This window comes from Vulpes vulpes, chromosome X, assembly GCF_048418805.1.
Source record: "Vulpes vulpes isolate BD-2025 chromosome X, VulVul3, whole genome shotgun sequence".
NCBI lineage: Eukaryota > Metazoa > Chordata > Mammalia > Carnivora > Canidae > Vulpes > Vulpes vulpes.
Window position 1 is genome coordinate 72,334,242 of NC_132796.1, and position 17,262 is coordinate 72,351,503.

Sequence of the window (17,262 nt, forward strand, 5' to 3'; positions counted from 1 at the left end):
CCTCTTTGAATTTGAGGATAGCACTCGTGAGCTGTAAAAATGTGGTGTGTACCAAGTTTATGAAAGAGCTTCACATGCTTCTTCAAATTTCTAAATCTCAGTAAAATGAAATAATGCTCTAATTTAGAGGTAACTTTTATATTCCTGTTTTAGGCAGAGATTCCTGGTTGCTTTCCAGTATCAAATTTGTTCTTAGTTACACATCTTGGACAACATGCCCAGCTAAAAGACTGAATGTTTCAGCCTCCGTTTCAGTGAAATGTAACCATGTGACTAGATTTTGGCCAGTAAGATATAATCTGAACTGCTGGGTGGAACTTCTGGGAAATCTCCTTGACAGACTGAGGGATAAACCCTTCTAAACTTCTTCCCTTCTGTTTCTGGAATCAAGATGGAAAGGTCAGAGTTCCAATAGTCATGGGACTATAGGGGACCTTGAGGACAAAAGCTAGCTCAGCAGAACAGAAAGACAGAAAATGCCTAGGTCCCTGATGGGGTCATGGAACTGTCATATCAGTCCTGTACTTCCTATCTCTCAAATTCTTTTATGTGAAGATTTTAACCCTTCTAGGTTAAGCATATTAGAAAAATCTCTAAAAAATGTGTAATGAACTATATAAGAATAACAAACATGGTGTAGGTAGAAGGGAAACTAACATTCCTGAGCATATGCTGTGACACAACCACTATCTACAGAATTTTAAATTATGAAATAGATCCATCTTATAGAAAAGCACAGGCAATAATATAGCTGGAGCCCATACCCATCACCCGGTTTTAACAGATGTTAACATTTTGTTATCGTTCTTTCAGATCTCCTTTTTAAAAGATGTAAAATTTTATAAGTATAAAGTCCTATCTCCTCATACCCACAATCCCTTACTCCTCACTCTTTCCCTATAAATAACCATTATCTTAAAGTTGATCTATATTGTTTCCTTTCATGCTTTTATTCTTTCATTGCATATGCATGTACTTATAAACAGTATTATATACTACTGTCATTTAAAATTTTTATGGGGACACCTGGGTTGCTCAGTGGTTGAGCGTCTGCCTTTGGCTAAAATCAACAAGACAAGAAACAACAGGTGTTGGCGAGGATGTGGAGAAAGGGGAACACTCTTACACTGTTGGTGGGAATGCAAACTGGTGCAGCACTCTAGAAAACAGTATGGAGGTTTTTCAGAAAGTTAAAAATAGAACTACCCTAAGATCCAGGAATTGTACTACTAGGTATTTACCTAAAGAATATAAAAATATATAATTCAAAGGATGCACACACACCTATGTTTATAGTAGCATTATCTGTTATAGCCAAATTATGGAAACAGCCCAAGTGTCCATTGACTGATGAATGTATAAAGAAGAAGTGGTATGAAATCTTGCCATTTACAATGACATGGATGGAGCAGGAGAGTACAATGCTAAGGAAAATATGTCAGTCAGAAAAAGAAAAATACCATATGATTTTACTCCTATATGGAATTTAAGAAACAAAACAAATAAGCAAAGGGGAAAAAAACGAGAGGGAGAAGCAAACCAAGAAACAGATTCTTAACTATAGAGAAGAAACTGATGTTTACTAGAGGGGAGGTTGAGTGGAGAGATGGGTTAAATAGATGATGGGGATTAAGGAGTACACTTGTCCAGATGGACATGTTGAATCACTCTACTGTACACCTGAAACTAATATTAAGCTGTATGTTAACTAACTGGAATTTAAATAAAAACTTAAAAAGCATTCAAAACTTCTATAGTACTGTTCTATTTTATATGTGCAATAAATAATATACAGTGAGCTGGTCTGATAGTATTAACCAAGTTGTATACTAAAGAGGAAAAAATCACCTTCTCAAGTAAAGTGTTTGTATGGAAATGCTTTCAAATATCTGGAAAGTTATGTATAATTTTGATTTGATGACTTAATAAGCTTAAGCACCAAGCTTACAGATGGCAGAGAAATTCAAATTTAAAAAAATGCTACACTATCAACAATAGCCAAATTATGGTATGAGCCCAAATGTTCATCAACTGATGAATGGATAAAGATATAGTGTGTGTGTGTGTGTGTGTGTGTGTACACATACTAATATTATACTGTATGTTAACTGGAATGAAATTGAACTTGAAAAAATGAAAAATGGTAATCTATTGAATCTAGAATAAAATTGATATGAAATTGAAGTTTAAGAGACATGTATACACACACACACACACACACACACACACACAGTGGACTATTATTCAGCCATAGAAAAGGATGAAATCTTGCCATCTGCAACAACACGGATGGAACAGGAGAATATAATACTAAGTGAAATAAGTCCATCAGAGAAAAACAAGTACCATATAATTTCACTCACATGTAGAATTTAAGAAACAAAACAAATGAACAAAGGGGAAAAACAGAGATAGAGGCAAACCAAGAAACAGACTCAACTACAGATGGTTACCAGAGGGGAGGTGGATGAGGGATAGGTTAAATAGGTGATGGGGATTGAGGAGTGCACTTGTGCTGAGCACCAGGAGTTTTACATAAATGTTGAATCACTAAATTCTATACCTAAAACTAATATTACACTATATGTTAACTAATTGGAATAAATAACAACTTGAACAAACCCCCAAAAGATGGCAACCTATAGAATCAAGAAAAAAATCAAAAGAAATTGAATTTTAAGAGACATGTACAGCCCATTTTCTATTCTTATTAAAACCATATGGCTTTTCAAAAATGTATTTTGGAATTCAAACACTTCAGTTTAAAAGTACATATTTCATAATATGAGTGGCAAATGTGGCTCTTAGCAAATCTAGCTTTGCTCTCCCCAAATCTTCCCAGAGCATAATAGCTTTTTGAAGGTTCAGAATTCTGTAAAATTTTTTCAAATATTCAATCTTTCTGAAAAATGTATGACTTTTCAAAGTACTAAGTACAAAGGGTTGGCAATGTTTTAAATACCAATTTCATTTTATGAAGTGCCAACATTTTTAGGGTAGTAGCAAACATTTTTGTCTCAGTTTTTAAATCAATAACCAAGAGTCTCAGTAGCCTCCGGCTCTCAGTTTTTTAATCAATAAACCAAAGGAGTAAGAACATTACACATTCCCACTCCTAGATTTAGAATTATATGGTTCTGTACTTAAAAAGATGTTGGCTGGGGATCCCTGGGTGGCTTAGCAGTTTAGCGTCTGCCTTAGGCCCAGGGTGTAATCCTGGAGTCCCAGGATCGAGTCCCGCATCAGGCTCCCTGCATGGAACCTGCTCCTCCCTTTGCCTATGTCTCTGCCTTTCTCTCTGTGTCTCTCATGAATAAATAAATAAAAGTCTTAAAAAAAAGATGTTAGCTAAGTCAAGTGCAAGACAGGTTCATTTTATTTTTATAGCCTTCATTTACTATAAAAGGAAGACTCTGGAGTCCTATAATATCCCTTTATTCATATTAATCATTTCCTACTCCAGTTTTATAATGCCTCCCTTATATTTACAATGAAGATGAAGGATATAGTAGCTTGATGAATACAAAGGGAGGCAGAATGGTGTGAAGAAAAGAAAAGAAGCCAAAAAGTTCAATTTTAAACCCAAATTCCCCAAACTTAAGCTAGTTAGTTACTGTCCCTCTCTGAGCCAGTCTCCTCATCCATCAAAGGGAAAAAATTCTCCCTACTTCACAGGATTTTCATAAGAATCAGAAATGATAAAATATGAAGTTGATCTGCTACATTTAAGAACCTCCTTTAAATGAGTTTGGAGGATAAATATATAAGTAAAAATAACAGGTATATACTATATTAAATCATAAAAAAATAAAATAAAAACTTCCTTTAGACTCTATTTCCATTATTTTTAACCTACCTCATAATGTGAAATCCTTTGTGATTCAAACTGTAGCACCACTCCACATATATTACAAAAGTTATCTGTATAAAGTTCAGTCTTTTCCTGTTCATTCCAAGTCGTATCTATGAATAAAATAAAGGGAGGTGAGACTGTATATCACATTAATGAATATTTAGAAGTATCATTTTCATTCTTCAACTATCCATTATTTCATATGTCACCATAAATCTGAGTGCCTGTGAGGCTATAGTAATAGCTTTTTGCTTATTGAGGATGCAATTTAATATGGGTATATTAGGTATGTTTCTAATGTCTGATATAGCAAGAGTTACTTATTTAGTATGATAAGTCTAGGCAATATCATTCCAAAGGAAAAGTTATGGGGTTATCAGTAACTTCATGAGCTTCATGGAATGATCTAGGGTACCAATAATGAAAGACAGGATTAAATTAAAAACTCAGCCTTGGAATTTTGTTTTACAGCAGATAATCCTAAGAAAAGCATTGTTTTAAGACTGTCACTTATCTAGAGCTATGACTCCAATGTTACCTAAAAATCATTTGGAACCACAAGTATCTTTGCTTATGGTGGGCAAACATTCTCCACTATCATAAAAAAAACCTAGCACGTCCATTTGGCAAAACATGTCTCACACAAGCCCCTCAAAGCTATAATGTTCATGTAATAATATATAGAAATGATGCTATAGCGTTTCTCACTGTATTAGTAACACATACTGAAACTTTCTGCATTTACACTTGAGGTCCACGCTTCTATCTAAGGTTCTTAACAGCTGCAATGTATTCTGCCAAAGTTTATTAGTTTATCTACAGGGTATAAACCACAAAATATCAAAATTTTGCTTGCTATTTGGCTATTTAAATGAATAACTTGATACCACATATTTATGGAGAAATGCCAATAATACATTAAATCTATAAAAGTTGTAGAAGAAAAATTATTAACACATCCAGTTCCCAATACTAACAAAAATTAATTATATACCACATAGAAAAAATATGGAAAGATATAAATTAAATTTAAAAGTGGTTAACTCTGGGAAACGGGGCTAGAAAAGGAAAAAGGAGAAAATTTAAAAAGGAAAAAAGGAAGAAAATTTAACATTTTATTCCTTATAGTTATCTATTTTAAGTTTTGCAAAACACATATAAGACTTGCTATTTAAAAATTTTTAAAGATATGTATTTTTTTAAGATTTATTTTAGAGAGAGAGCATGCAAGCTGGGGGAAGAACATGGGCGGGGGGAGAGAATCCTTAAGCAGACTCCCCAATGAGCACAGAGCAGAGTTCAATCCCAGACCCTGAGACCTGAGCCCAAATCAAGAGCCAGCCATTTAACTGACTGAGCCACCCAGGCACATCTTAAGATATTTATTTTTTAAAGTTATGTCAGGTATCTTCAACTAAGCTTAATTTTCAGTATCACTGTATACACTAAAAAGGCTTTCTTAAAAAAATTGCTTGTCCAAGATAAGAATAACTATAATTAAAATCACTAATCATCAGGGCAACTCAAATTAAAACAATTATGAGGTATCACTTAATACCTGTGAGAACGGCTAAACTAAAAAACACAAAAATTAACAAATATTGGCGAAGATGTGAAGAAAAAAGAACCCTTATGCACTGTTAGGAACGTAACATTGGTGCAGCCACTGTGGAAAACAGTATGGAGCTTCCTCAAAAATTAAAAATAGGATTATCATATGATCTAGTAGTTCCACTACTGGGTATTTATCCAAAGAAAATAAAAACACTCATTTGAAAAGATATACCCACCCCTATGTTTACTGCAGCATTATTTAAAACACCCAAGATATAGAAGCAACTCAAGTGTCCATCAATAGATGAACAGATAAAGAAGATGTGATGTACAGCTATACAATGGAATATTAGCTATAAAAAACGAAATTTTGCCATTTGTTACAACATGGATGGATCTAGAGAGTAGAATGCTAACGTAAATCAGTCAGAGAAAGACAAACACCATATAATTTCACACATACATGGAATTTAAGAAACAAATTAACAAAGTAAAAAAGAGACAAATTCAAAAAGCAGACTCTTAAATACAGATTGAAAACGGGTGGTTTCCAGAGGGGAGATGGGTAGATGAAGTGGTAAAACAGATAAAAGCATTAAGAGTACATTTACCTTGGTGAGCACTGAAAAAAGTACAGAATTGTTGAATCATTATATAGTAAACTTGCAACTAATATCTGTGTTAATTATAGTTTAATAAAAATAAAGAATTGTAATTAGAAGCATGTCAAAAATACATTGGCAAATGGTTAAAAATTTATCACTATAATATATGGATGGTATCCCCATTGAATTACATTTTTAGGTTGTTTTAGAATATATTATTTATTTTTAGCTCTAAAGTCAGCAAGGTAAAGAGGTTAAAATGTATTTCAGGATGTCCCTTGTTTCAGAATTAACTATTACATTCAATTTGAGCATCCTGGTAAGATTCTGAATTTCCCTTTAAAACCTTTAGTAAATATTATAATTTGTTGGCAATATAATTTATTACCAAAGGAAAGTTTGCTTTGAGAAGACAAAAGGAAACTACTATTTTAGAGATTCAGTAATTCCTAAAATATAACTTTCCTTTCTCTCCTAGATCAATCTTTAATTCCAAATTTCCCCAGGTCTAAATACTCAAAGTTTGAAATTGACCTCAAGTTGGGAAATACCAAGGCTGAGTATTTTAACCTAGCCTTTCATTACTGGTACTCCCACATCATTTCCATGAAGACCATGAAGTTACCGGTGCCCCTCCAAGTTTTTCTTTAGAATGGTATTGCCTACTTATTGCCTTTGACTTACTTCCTCAAACAAGTTCTTGGTCTGTTTTTCTTTATTAAATGGTACAATATTTCAGGCTCAAAATCTCAGCTATTCTTCTCCCCAGCAAATCACTACTTCACGTCAATTCTACCTTAAATCAAATAAATTCACCTACAATTACTTGTCAATGGCAAATTCTTTATATGTAATATAATGAATGTGATGTTCTGACTTCAGTGAATCAAAAATTAAAATATACAAAATCTGTAACAAAAAAAGAAGATACTGGAGTGATGATGCACATTAAAATGTATTTAGGAGGATTTACCCTAATTTTCTTTAAATAGCATGCTTTCCTAATCAATTCAAATACGATTAAATCTACATTAAAAATTCCAGAACAAATCTTCATGTAAAAATTATTAACAAGCAGGGTATCACATAAAATTCACATGCACAGGGGACGCCTGGGTGGCTCAGCAGTTGAGCATCTGCTTTTGGGCCCAGGATATAATCCTGGAGTTCCAGGATCGAGTCCCACCTTGAGCTCCCTGCATGAAGCCTGATTCTCCCTCTGCTTATATCTCTGCCTCTCTCTGCGTCTCTCATGAATAAATAAAAAATAAAATATTTTTAAAAATTCACATGCACAGTTTTTCAAAATCATACATGCTGAATTAAAAATCTCTGTGGGTGGTCCAATCCAACCACAAGTCATTCTGATAATCAACCATGTTGGGAATCACTGCCCTACAGGCTCAGATCCTTACACATAATGGCTGTCCAATATCTATTTGGAGACTTAAGCTGACTGATATACGGGTTTTGTCATCTACCATACTTATCAAGCTAACTGTGCTTTTGTTTAACCTGAAAAGATTTTTGAAAAAAAAAGGAAGGAAAAAAGTATTCCTTGGCACTATCTCAAAACTATATAAATCTCCAGAGTTGAAGCCTGAGAGTCTGTGTTGTTAAATAGGATCCCCAAGAGATCTCTTAAACAGCCTACCTAATGATCCTAGTTCAACCTTTCACAAAGGTAGTTCTTAACCCTGGCTTTACATTGAAGTCACTAGGTTATTTTTAAAACATGCCAATATCCTGACTCCACGCCAGACCAGAATCTCTGGGAGTGGCTCCCCATCATAGTCTCTTGTTTGTTTTGTTCTTCAAAGTTTCCCAGGTGATTCAGTGAAGGTTGAGAATCACTGCTAGGCAAATTTTCATGTGTTTTTGTTGAACTGAAATCTGTTTTCCTGGAGTAGGGGCTCTCAAAATTTAGTGTGCATCAGAATCACCTGGAAAGCTTGTTAAAAGGTTAATTGATTATTAGGTCCCATTCCCAGAACTTCTTATTCAGTAGTTCTTGGGTGGGGGACCAAGAACATACAGGTTTTTACAAGTTCCCTGGTGATACTGATGCATCAACGCTCAGGGACCAGACTATGACACCACACTGTCTCAGAGCTTCCACTGGTCCTAGTTCTATTCCTCAAAGTCATGGTAAATATAATCCCTCTTCTAAAATGGAAATCCTCAAATATTTTAAGAGAACCGTTATATCTGTATTCCTCCCCCCCCACACACACACCTTAGCTTTTTTGTGAGTTGATCCCAATTTTGTCATGCAGCATGAATTCTAGTCCTCTCACTAATTTACCTAAATCCCTGCCATTCATAAAATATAAAATAAGCACAATCACCCTAATGGGGTCACAATTAACAACAGACTAGTAAAATGAGATCATCTCATTTTTCTTACTGTAGTAAAATGCATAATATAAAATTTACCACCTTAACCATTTTAAGTGTACAGTTCAGTATTGTTAGGTATATTCACCTCTTTGAGTGTTTCTCTTCTATTAATATAGCCCAAGATAACTTCACCATTTTTTTGGTGGGCACATCATACACTGACTAATGCTAGGCTAATTTCTGACTAAAAGACAAGCTTCGTTTTCACCTGGAGCTAAAGAATGCACTCCAGGACATAGTTATATAGATAGAAATTTTTATGGATCCTCCAAATACCCAATGTACACTATATTTGTCTCATTTAAGTTTTCCTTTGTTAGATTCTGTCAATAATTCTGGACTTTCAAGATCTTTTTAGATCATAAATCTGTAGACAGGAGACTTGTGGAAGCTAGCTTTTCACTGAGAACATTATACATGATGGAGTACTGTTTTTCAGAGGGCACTCCACACTGCCAAATTCTCTTTAAACTGCATTTCCCTTAAATTTGACATGAATGTAATGATCTCTCCTTTCTAAAGGCAATACCTGAGGCTTGAAGAAGTCAAGCAATTTGTTCAAAGTTATATAGTGTCTAAGTCTGCCCAAGATTTCCCTGAGAGCTAGTTCTTAAAAAGGCCAAATCTTGAATGAAAAACTTCTTCTCTAGTTTTGGCATACATAAGAAATATGTCTGATTCACAAGAGATGCTAAAAAATGTTCCTTTAGACCCCAATCTACCCCCATCCCCACTATTTGAGACATGATTTTTGGACTCCCAGAAGTAAATGGCCTATAGCCAATTCTGAATGTGGCAGAGGAAATTGGTGATAGTGCAGATATTTTTCAGCCTCTCTCAGGCAGAAGATCTAGAGGGCAGGCCAACTTCAGGGAATAAATGTTAAATTACAGGTCATGTGAGCAAATAATGTTGGCTGTGAGAAAGATGGCTGGAATAGGAACTAATGTTTACTGTGGACTTACTATATGTCAGGAACTAAAATAAGTGTTTTCACAAAGAACTGGGGCTCTGGCACTGGTTCTGGTAGGAATGAATGGTTGAAGAAACTTGGCAATTTCTTTCTTCCTCTTTTTCCCTTTCTTTACACTCTCTTCACATCTTTTCTCTTTATAAACTGGTTAGAATTTGAAATAATAAAAAAACAAGTATTTTTATTGGTTGGTTGCTGAATATGGGCTTACACTGATTCTTAATTCCAAAAGCAGTAAAAGTTGTAAAAAGCACTAGAATGAGAGACTGCATTAGCCTTTATCCTGCTATTAACTAGCTGTATGACTAAGAACATACCACAACCTTCCAGATTTCCATTTCTAAAGTTTCTTTTTGTACTTTACCATATATGGGTTGATAGTTATCAATAAGAAAAGGTTGTATTTTAGACAGAAATACACAGAGAAGCAAAGTTTTCATGGGGTACTTAGAGAAGGATCCAAATAACTTAGCTTCTTCCAAATAATAAGTTTATCAGAAAACACAAAAGTAGATTTGAAAGTTTTAAGCAGCTATACAGTTGCACAGACTTTAGGGCCTAAAAATTCAAAAGGTCCCAAAATTTCTTCCTCTACTCTATTATTTGCATTTTATTATCTATGTCTAATTCGTAAAATTGGTTCTCTCCAAGGTATTTCTTTGCAAAACAATACACAGCATTTCTATTGATAAATATAATGCTTTAACCATGATAGCAAGTGTCAATAAATTTTTCCAGCAAATTAGGTATTATTTTGGTTATAATTTAGGTATAAGTGGCTCAGTTTTCTTTTCTGACAATGAATACCCCAAATTCATAGCAGATGGTCCTGAATCTTCCAATCTAATTTAGCTAGATGTTAGGAGAACTAGAGTTAAAAATAAAAGTAGATTACACATTAGAATATCAAATGACAAAATAATAAATGCTATGAAGTATGATTTCACCCCTCATCTGCAGCAAATAAAGTTCTTTGACATGGGAAGGTAAATATCTCCCAGTGAATCTTAGACATGTTGCTTTTATATTCCTAGCATAGTACTTCTCAACTGTTCTTCATCCTCTGGCATATTTGAATTTTATATGCCATCATAAACTTGTAAAAGAGATGTGGATAGGGGGGCAAGATTTTATACTCCGAATCAAAGCCCATTTTAGTGTAGTTTGATAGTGAGATCTTAGTGATACAATGGTATGTTTTCAAATATAGACTGGAATATACTATCCTTGAAACATACAGAAGTTTTTCATGCTGATAACATTTTTTTGGTTTGTTTTAACATAAAAAACAGCAATGGAAAACAAGAAAGTACTATCAAAAACTAGGTTAAAAATGGAAAGACACCTAAGGTGTTATGGCTTAAACTGATAGGATATGGAACAGATGAAACACAACTAATGTTTAATGCATGGTTCCACTTACATTCAGAGTATTAAGAAAGTAAAACTGCTTTGCAACGCTGTCCTCTGTGGTCACAATAAACAGTATACTTCCTCAGGTTGTCGACAGTTAACAAATTAAGCATAACGTTTAAACATGTTATTTTCCAGAAATCAGACACATCAGATAGTTCTTTAGATTGGAGAAATATAGTCATATGACAAAACTATGACCTACAGGTACAGAGTTCCAGTTTGGACAATGAAAAATTTCTAGAGATGGATAGTGGTGAAGGCTGCCTAACAATGTGGATGTATTTAATGTCATTGAGTTGCACACTTAAAAATGCTTAAAATGGCAGTTTTATATTATGTATATTTGGCCACAATAAGAAATAAAATAAAATACTGAAAACGTTAAAATAAAAGACAAAAGCACCGTCTTCTCCCTGAACCACAGCAAGAGGGGCAGTTCTGCAGTCAACCCATCACTCAGAGGAAAAAACACATGAACAAGTAATAAAACTTTGTTTTGCTATTGTAAGTGATCCTCCCTTATGTTATACATAATATATATATAACAATTATAAGGGTTAATTAATTTTTATAAGAGTTATTTTAAATGAAAGAGTGGTTTTGTTAAAATTGTAAATGGGAACTGATAAGAGATTTCATGTATTTGGTACTCGTACAATTTGATTATATTTCCGTGTGGCTTTAGGCTTTGGTGAGAGAATCAACTAATTTTCTATTAATGAAAGTGTTTAGTCTATTTCCTTCCTATAGGAGTGTTTAGATGACTTGTGAAAGCAAAGCTTTCATAATAATTTGGAATGGGGGAAAAACTATGACCCACAGCACTGGGCTGTAGGGAAAAAAAAATAAAGCTTTTGAGTTGATCAAACAGATTCAAATCCTCTCTCTACTTCTAACTATATACCCTTGAGCAAATTATATAACGACTTTGAGCCAGTTTTTTCATCTAAAAAGTACAGAAATATAATGTCTTTCTCGGGATATGGTGACTATTAAATAAAACAAAAATTCTTTTAAAAAATGTTTAAACACATAATTACTTGATAAACTATGCTTGTTTACTAATTCAGTAGCTGAGATTTTACTTAATATTATAGTTAATAATTTCATTTCAGATCACAGTAATTTTAGAGATCATCTAATGTTTCTGAATCTTTAGCACTATTGTCACTTTGGGCCAGATAGTTCATTGTTGTGAGGGACTATGGCAGCATTCCCCAATTGTGACAACCAAAAGTATCTCCAGACATTGACACATGTCCTTTTGGGGGCAAAATTGCTTCTAGTTTATAACTGATTTTGTCTAACATTCTCATTTCAAAATAAGGAAACTAAAGCACAGAGCAGTCATAGGAAACAAAGGATTAGGGAAATTAAAATATATGATTTCAGATTCAGGTGGATTTGGATTATGAAAAGGTTCAGAAGTCTTAGGAGAGGCATTAGTAATAGTTGGATGTTTTTAAATAAGTGAAATAAAATATGAATACAAATAATGCACATTTTGTGGATTAAAATCCCATGTTTATATAAAAATATTTGATTCAGCTTGTTCGAGTATCTGCCTTCAATAATATAAAAAGCAAAGAGAATTCACTTTCCAGAAACTCATTTTTTAGAGACCTTTGTTGGATTGTACCTATTCCAAATAGTTGATTATGCTAAAATAAAATACCATTAACTTTTGTATCCAAAAATGAAATTGAGTGTGAAATCCAAATTATCCTGTTTGAAACTTTCTTCTACTACTACTAGAAATACCAGACAATTTAGGATGACATATATTTTTTGATTAAAAAAAAACATTTATGGCTTGAGTCAGAAAAAAAAACAATGAATCTATGCCTACAATTTGGTTCACTCTCACTAATGAAATTCAAAACCATACAGGATCTGGGGTGCCTGGGTGGCTCAGTCAGTTAAGTATCCGAGTCTTGATTTTGGCTCAGGTTATGATCTCAGGGTCATGAGATCGAACTCTGTGTTGAGCTCTGCTCTGGGTGTGGCGTCTCCTTAAGATTCTCTCTCTTCTCTTTCCTCCACTCCCTGAAAGTTGCATGCACGCTCTCTAAATAAATAAATAAAACATACAGGATCTCTGAGGAAAGGAAGAGTATAACATCTCTTCAGTTCTAATACAAGAACTTTCTCTGTTCACTCCAATTAAATGTTCTTTGGTTATCTTTTTTTTTCTTTTTTTTTAAATTTTTATTTATTTATGATAGTCACAGAGAGATAGAGAAGCAGAGACACAGGCAGAGGGAGAAGCAGGCACCAGGAGCCGGACGTGGGATTCGATCCCGGGTCTCCAGGATTGCGCCCTGGGCCAAAGGCAGGCACCAAACCGCTGCGCCACCCAGGGATCCCATTCTTTGGTTATCTTGATTAGAAGATTAAGGTTATGCAAATTAGATGATTCTATATATAATATTATAAAGACAAAGGTAATTTCTAGGTAATTGCTATGCAAGTGGATTATTAACTAAATAAAAAAACAGCATGTCCTCCAATCTAAAACAGAATCCACTTAATAATTTAACTTTCTGGGATCCCTGGGTGGCGCAGCGGTTTGGCGCCTGCCTTTGGCCCAGGGCGCGATCCTGGAGACCCGGGATCGAATCCCACATCGGGCTCCCGGTGCATGGAGCCTGCTTCTCCCTCTGCCTGTGTCTCTGCCTCTCTCTCTCTCTCTCTCTGTGACTATCATAAATAATAAAATAAATAAAAATTAAAAAAAAAATAATTTAACTTTCTTAAAAGGAAGAGGTAAATAAACAGGAGGGATGTGTTTTTGTTTTGATTTTTACTATGATTACATTGGAACATCAATACTGAGTGAAAATTCATTTTTGAGCCATTAAACACTTTTGAAACATGTTACTGGATGAAATATGAAGCATCCTACAAAATCTCATGACTCCTCTTACCATGAATTCTGGGTAGGTATGTGTTTTGTCATATGTCCATTTACTTGGCATTTTTTTTTGTTTGTTGTTTTGTTTTGAAGTTTATTACCCAATTTCCCATTTGTAACCTCAAAAGCTTCTAATATCCCCAGCTTGGCTATTTCTAATCTCCACTGACATTTGGTCACTACCAACCCCAAGAAAGATGCTGGCTATAGTTGAAAATAGATCAGCAAATGCTTTATCAAACCACTTTTAATGGTCCTATCTGGAGTGGACTTGTAGTAACGAATCTTGACAATTCTTTGTAACCGTTTAGATCAATTTCCTAACTTGGGCTTAAAAAATAAACAGGCAAAAGATACTGGCACACCATCAAGTGACATTTTTCACTCTTCTTTATCCACTATCATATAACTGCCAACCATTTATAGTATTTATAAATATCTAAAAAAATTTGAGACCTAATAATGTTTTGGACAGTGTACTATATCATATATTTATCTTTTGTTAAGTGGAAAGGTAAGAAAGTTTTGGTTTGGAGTGAACAGTTAATGAAGGTTATTTACCTAAAATGACATGGTAGGAAATAATTTTTAGGTAGCAATTATATTTGTTTTTTCATATCCTAGTAAATGATCTCAACACTAACAACACAGATTTCATTACTCACTGAATGTCAAGTGAAAACTATGGTCAAAGTTTCTCATGGCTTATGAATTACTGTTCTAATGCACAGCCATGGAAATGCCTGGAGAGTATCAATGCAGAACTGCAAAATCATGGTTCATACTTTCAGATCTGAAATCAACCTTGGAGTCTGGCTGGTCCAATACTTCTATTTCAGAAATGTCAAAACCCAAATCTAGGAAGTCTATCATCTGTTCAGGGTCACAAAATCTAGTAGATAAACAACAGAACCTAGGTTCACTGCACCAGACTCCTATGCTGCAGCCCTCTTCATTTTGCCAGCTAAAAATAATGTATACAGGGTATTACTGCTACATTATGAATTTATATCTCTTAAAGCCATTAATACCTATGTAAATTCAAAAATACTATAACCAAGCCAGTCCCAGAGACAGGCAAAAAGCCATTTATTTGTTCCATGAGATACTGGTCCTAAACCTTACTGTGAAAAGTCCATGACAGCCAGATTGAGTCGTGATCTTGACCACTTTTAAAAAACTGTTCTCTCCTTCTTTATAGTCATACATAGTTTGGTATAAAAACAAAAAAAATCCAGATTTCATATTTTCACCCTCAAACAACTGTACAAATCCAGGATGACTAAAGACACTATAGTCTTTCAAAGGCTGCCTTTAGTAAGAGAGTTAATAAAAAAAAAAGACATCAGCATATCACCGTGTATTTCTAACTTCCATACTTAGTAAGTGGCATTTATGTAATGTGTCTATGACAAATACTGTAAAGGATTTTTTTTTTTTTACTGCTTTGCCATTCCTCCAAAGTGAAAGGTGTGAAAGGCTATGAAATAGCACACAGGAATGTACCATTTAAGAATGTGAAGAGAAAATCATTTTTATGGGGTAATTTTAATGGGGTGTCCTCCTAAGAAAAAGGAACTTAAATTGTTCTACTCCATTTTGGTGTTCACGTCTTTCAGTTGGGAGGCAAGTTAGCAACATGAGGTAACACACAAATACTGGAAATTACGAAATTTAGGATGGCAAAATGCTTTACTTAAATCTTCTATAGTGGACTCAGCCTCAACAATCTAAGAATAAGAAGCACTTCCAAACACTGCTTTAAAACACATTTCAATGGCAAATTTTACAGTTTGCTATTAGTAGGCTGTTTACCAGTATATAGTACTTCGTGTGAACTAGATACCACTTGTTACTGAAATAGTTAAGAAATCTTTTTTATGTTAGGAGTAGTATGTGTTGGTAGGTACAACAGCACTTACTAAAATCAAAACCATCTCACTGATGGGCCCCTAAACTTTGCTTTATAAGGTCACCCTCAAATAGCCAAAGAAAACCCTCCAAAGTGATTTCTGAAATCTGTGCTTCTACCACACTCTCTTCCTTTATTTTCTTAGTACAACCCCCTCCGCCAGACCCTACGATCCTACAATCTAACAGCTCCTACTTTAAAGCTCAAGTATACACTCTAACCTCCCCAATTTCCTAACCTCCTCTCTCTTTAAATATCCCACAGCAAGTTTCCACTGCAGGATGCTGAATTTCACCAAAGGGGGTTTCCTCCCTTTTACTTATTTCTTCGGCCTTTCTCTTCTATCTCTGCCCCCGTTCTGCATCAGTCCCCCTTCCCTTTTCCTGACCCTCCAGCTTCACACCATTTCTACCTTAAGTCCTCTCTTTTTACCAAATCATACCTCAGCTTCGTAGACCATACTAAGGCACCCTGGCTGGGAGAGAAACTATGTGGTATTTTTCTTCCCTTCAAATTCCTGCCATGTGAATACCTGCAGCTCCTTTTCCTGGGGACCACCGCCAACCTTGAGGGTGGGGGAAGAAGTAGGGAAGCCCCTCTCTGCTTCAGTCCATCTTGCACACTCGGGGCTACTACGGCAGGGCGGGGCGGGGCGATCTTGGCCTTTACTGCGCCACAGCAGGTGGGGGGTGGGGCGGTGGCGAACCGCGCCCAGTCCGATCTCGGACGGGCTGAAGAGAGGCAGCGAAGGAGATGGGGCCGCCCCCACACCCCGGGACGGGAACTCACCTTCTCTGAGGCGAGGGCGGGTGTCTACTTTAAAACTACTGCCCCCCCTCCCCGCCGCCGCCATAGTGGAGCCGCCAAAGCCGCCGCCGCCGTCGCCACAGCCACCGGCAGGCGGGAAGGCAGGGGTGGAGGTGGCGGAGGAGGCAGGCACAATCACTGCCGCCGCCACCGCCGCCGCCGCGCAGGCGGTGTAGGAGGAGGAGGAGGCGGCAGAGACGGTAGCTTCCTGAGGGGAAGACTCCGCCGCCAGCGGTGTGACTGTGCTCGGCGCCGCCGCCATCGCAGCGAGGCGCGGACAATTGCACTTGCGCCTCGCTCCCGTTAAGCTCTTTTAGCCCCGCCTCCTGCTTAGCCCCGCCCCCTTCGCCCCTCTCTTCCACGCTTCAGCTCGAGCCTCGTTCTCGCTCCTTCTCCCCACCAATAGGAACGCTTTAGACCCATGGGCTGCCCCTCCCCCTTCCTCCACTGCTTGACGTCACCCGCTTCCCTTTGGAGGGGAAGCGATGATGGCCAAGGGCAAAGGGCAAAAAGCGCGGGATGTAACAGCACGTGGGACTCACACCGTGAGGCCTCTTCCCTTGGAGGAGCTGATCTGAAACCAATTTAAGGGTAAAGAAAATGTTAGGAAACCAGTTGATTCCCACTTCCAAAATATCTCTTTCTTGTAGCCCTCAGTACAGAGGAGATAAATAAGCGAATACTTGGTGAATACGTGGTCATTTGCATCGTGGGGCCCTAAACGACTACTTATCTATCCATCTACCCATTTTTATTTTTTTTTCTTTTTTTAATTTTTATTTATTTATGATAGTCACACACACAGAGAGAGAGAGGCAGAGACACAGG

General features: G+C 36.1%; 1 protein-coding gene across 15 annotated transcripts in view; it reads right to left on the reverse strand.

Moving 5' to 3' along the window:
* The window catches only part of ZMAT1 (zinc finger matrin-type 1), a 31,069-nt gene extending 14,268 nt beyond the window's left edge, over window positions 1-16,801 (reverse strand). For 6 of the 15 annotated variants that reach the window (XM_026006622.2, XM_072744698.1, XM_026006621.2 and 3 more), the window contains exons 1-2: window positions 16,417-16,801; window positions 3,857-3,963 (exon numbers count right to left, since the gene is read on the reverse strand). In XM_026006622.2, coding sequence (XP_025862407.1) covers window positions 3,857-3,963; window positions 16,417-16,696 — 387 coding nt within the window. In that variant the 5' untranslated portion in view covers window positions 16,697-16,801. Of the gene's footprint in view, window positions 1-3,856; window positions 3,964-16,159; window positions 16,267-16,416 lie in introns of those variants that run through there. The other 9 variants (XM_072744700.1, XM_026006625.2, XM_072744699.1 and 6 more) reach the window with 4 other exon arrangements.
* Window positions 16,802-17,262: the final 461 nt, after the last annotated feature.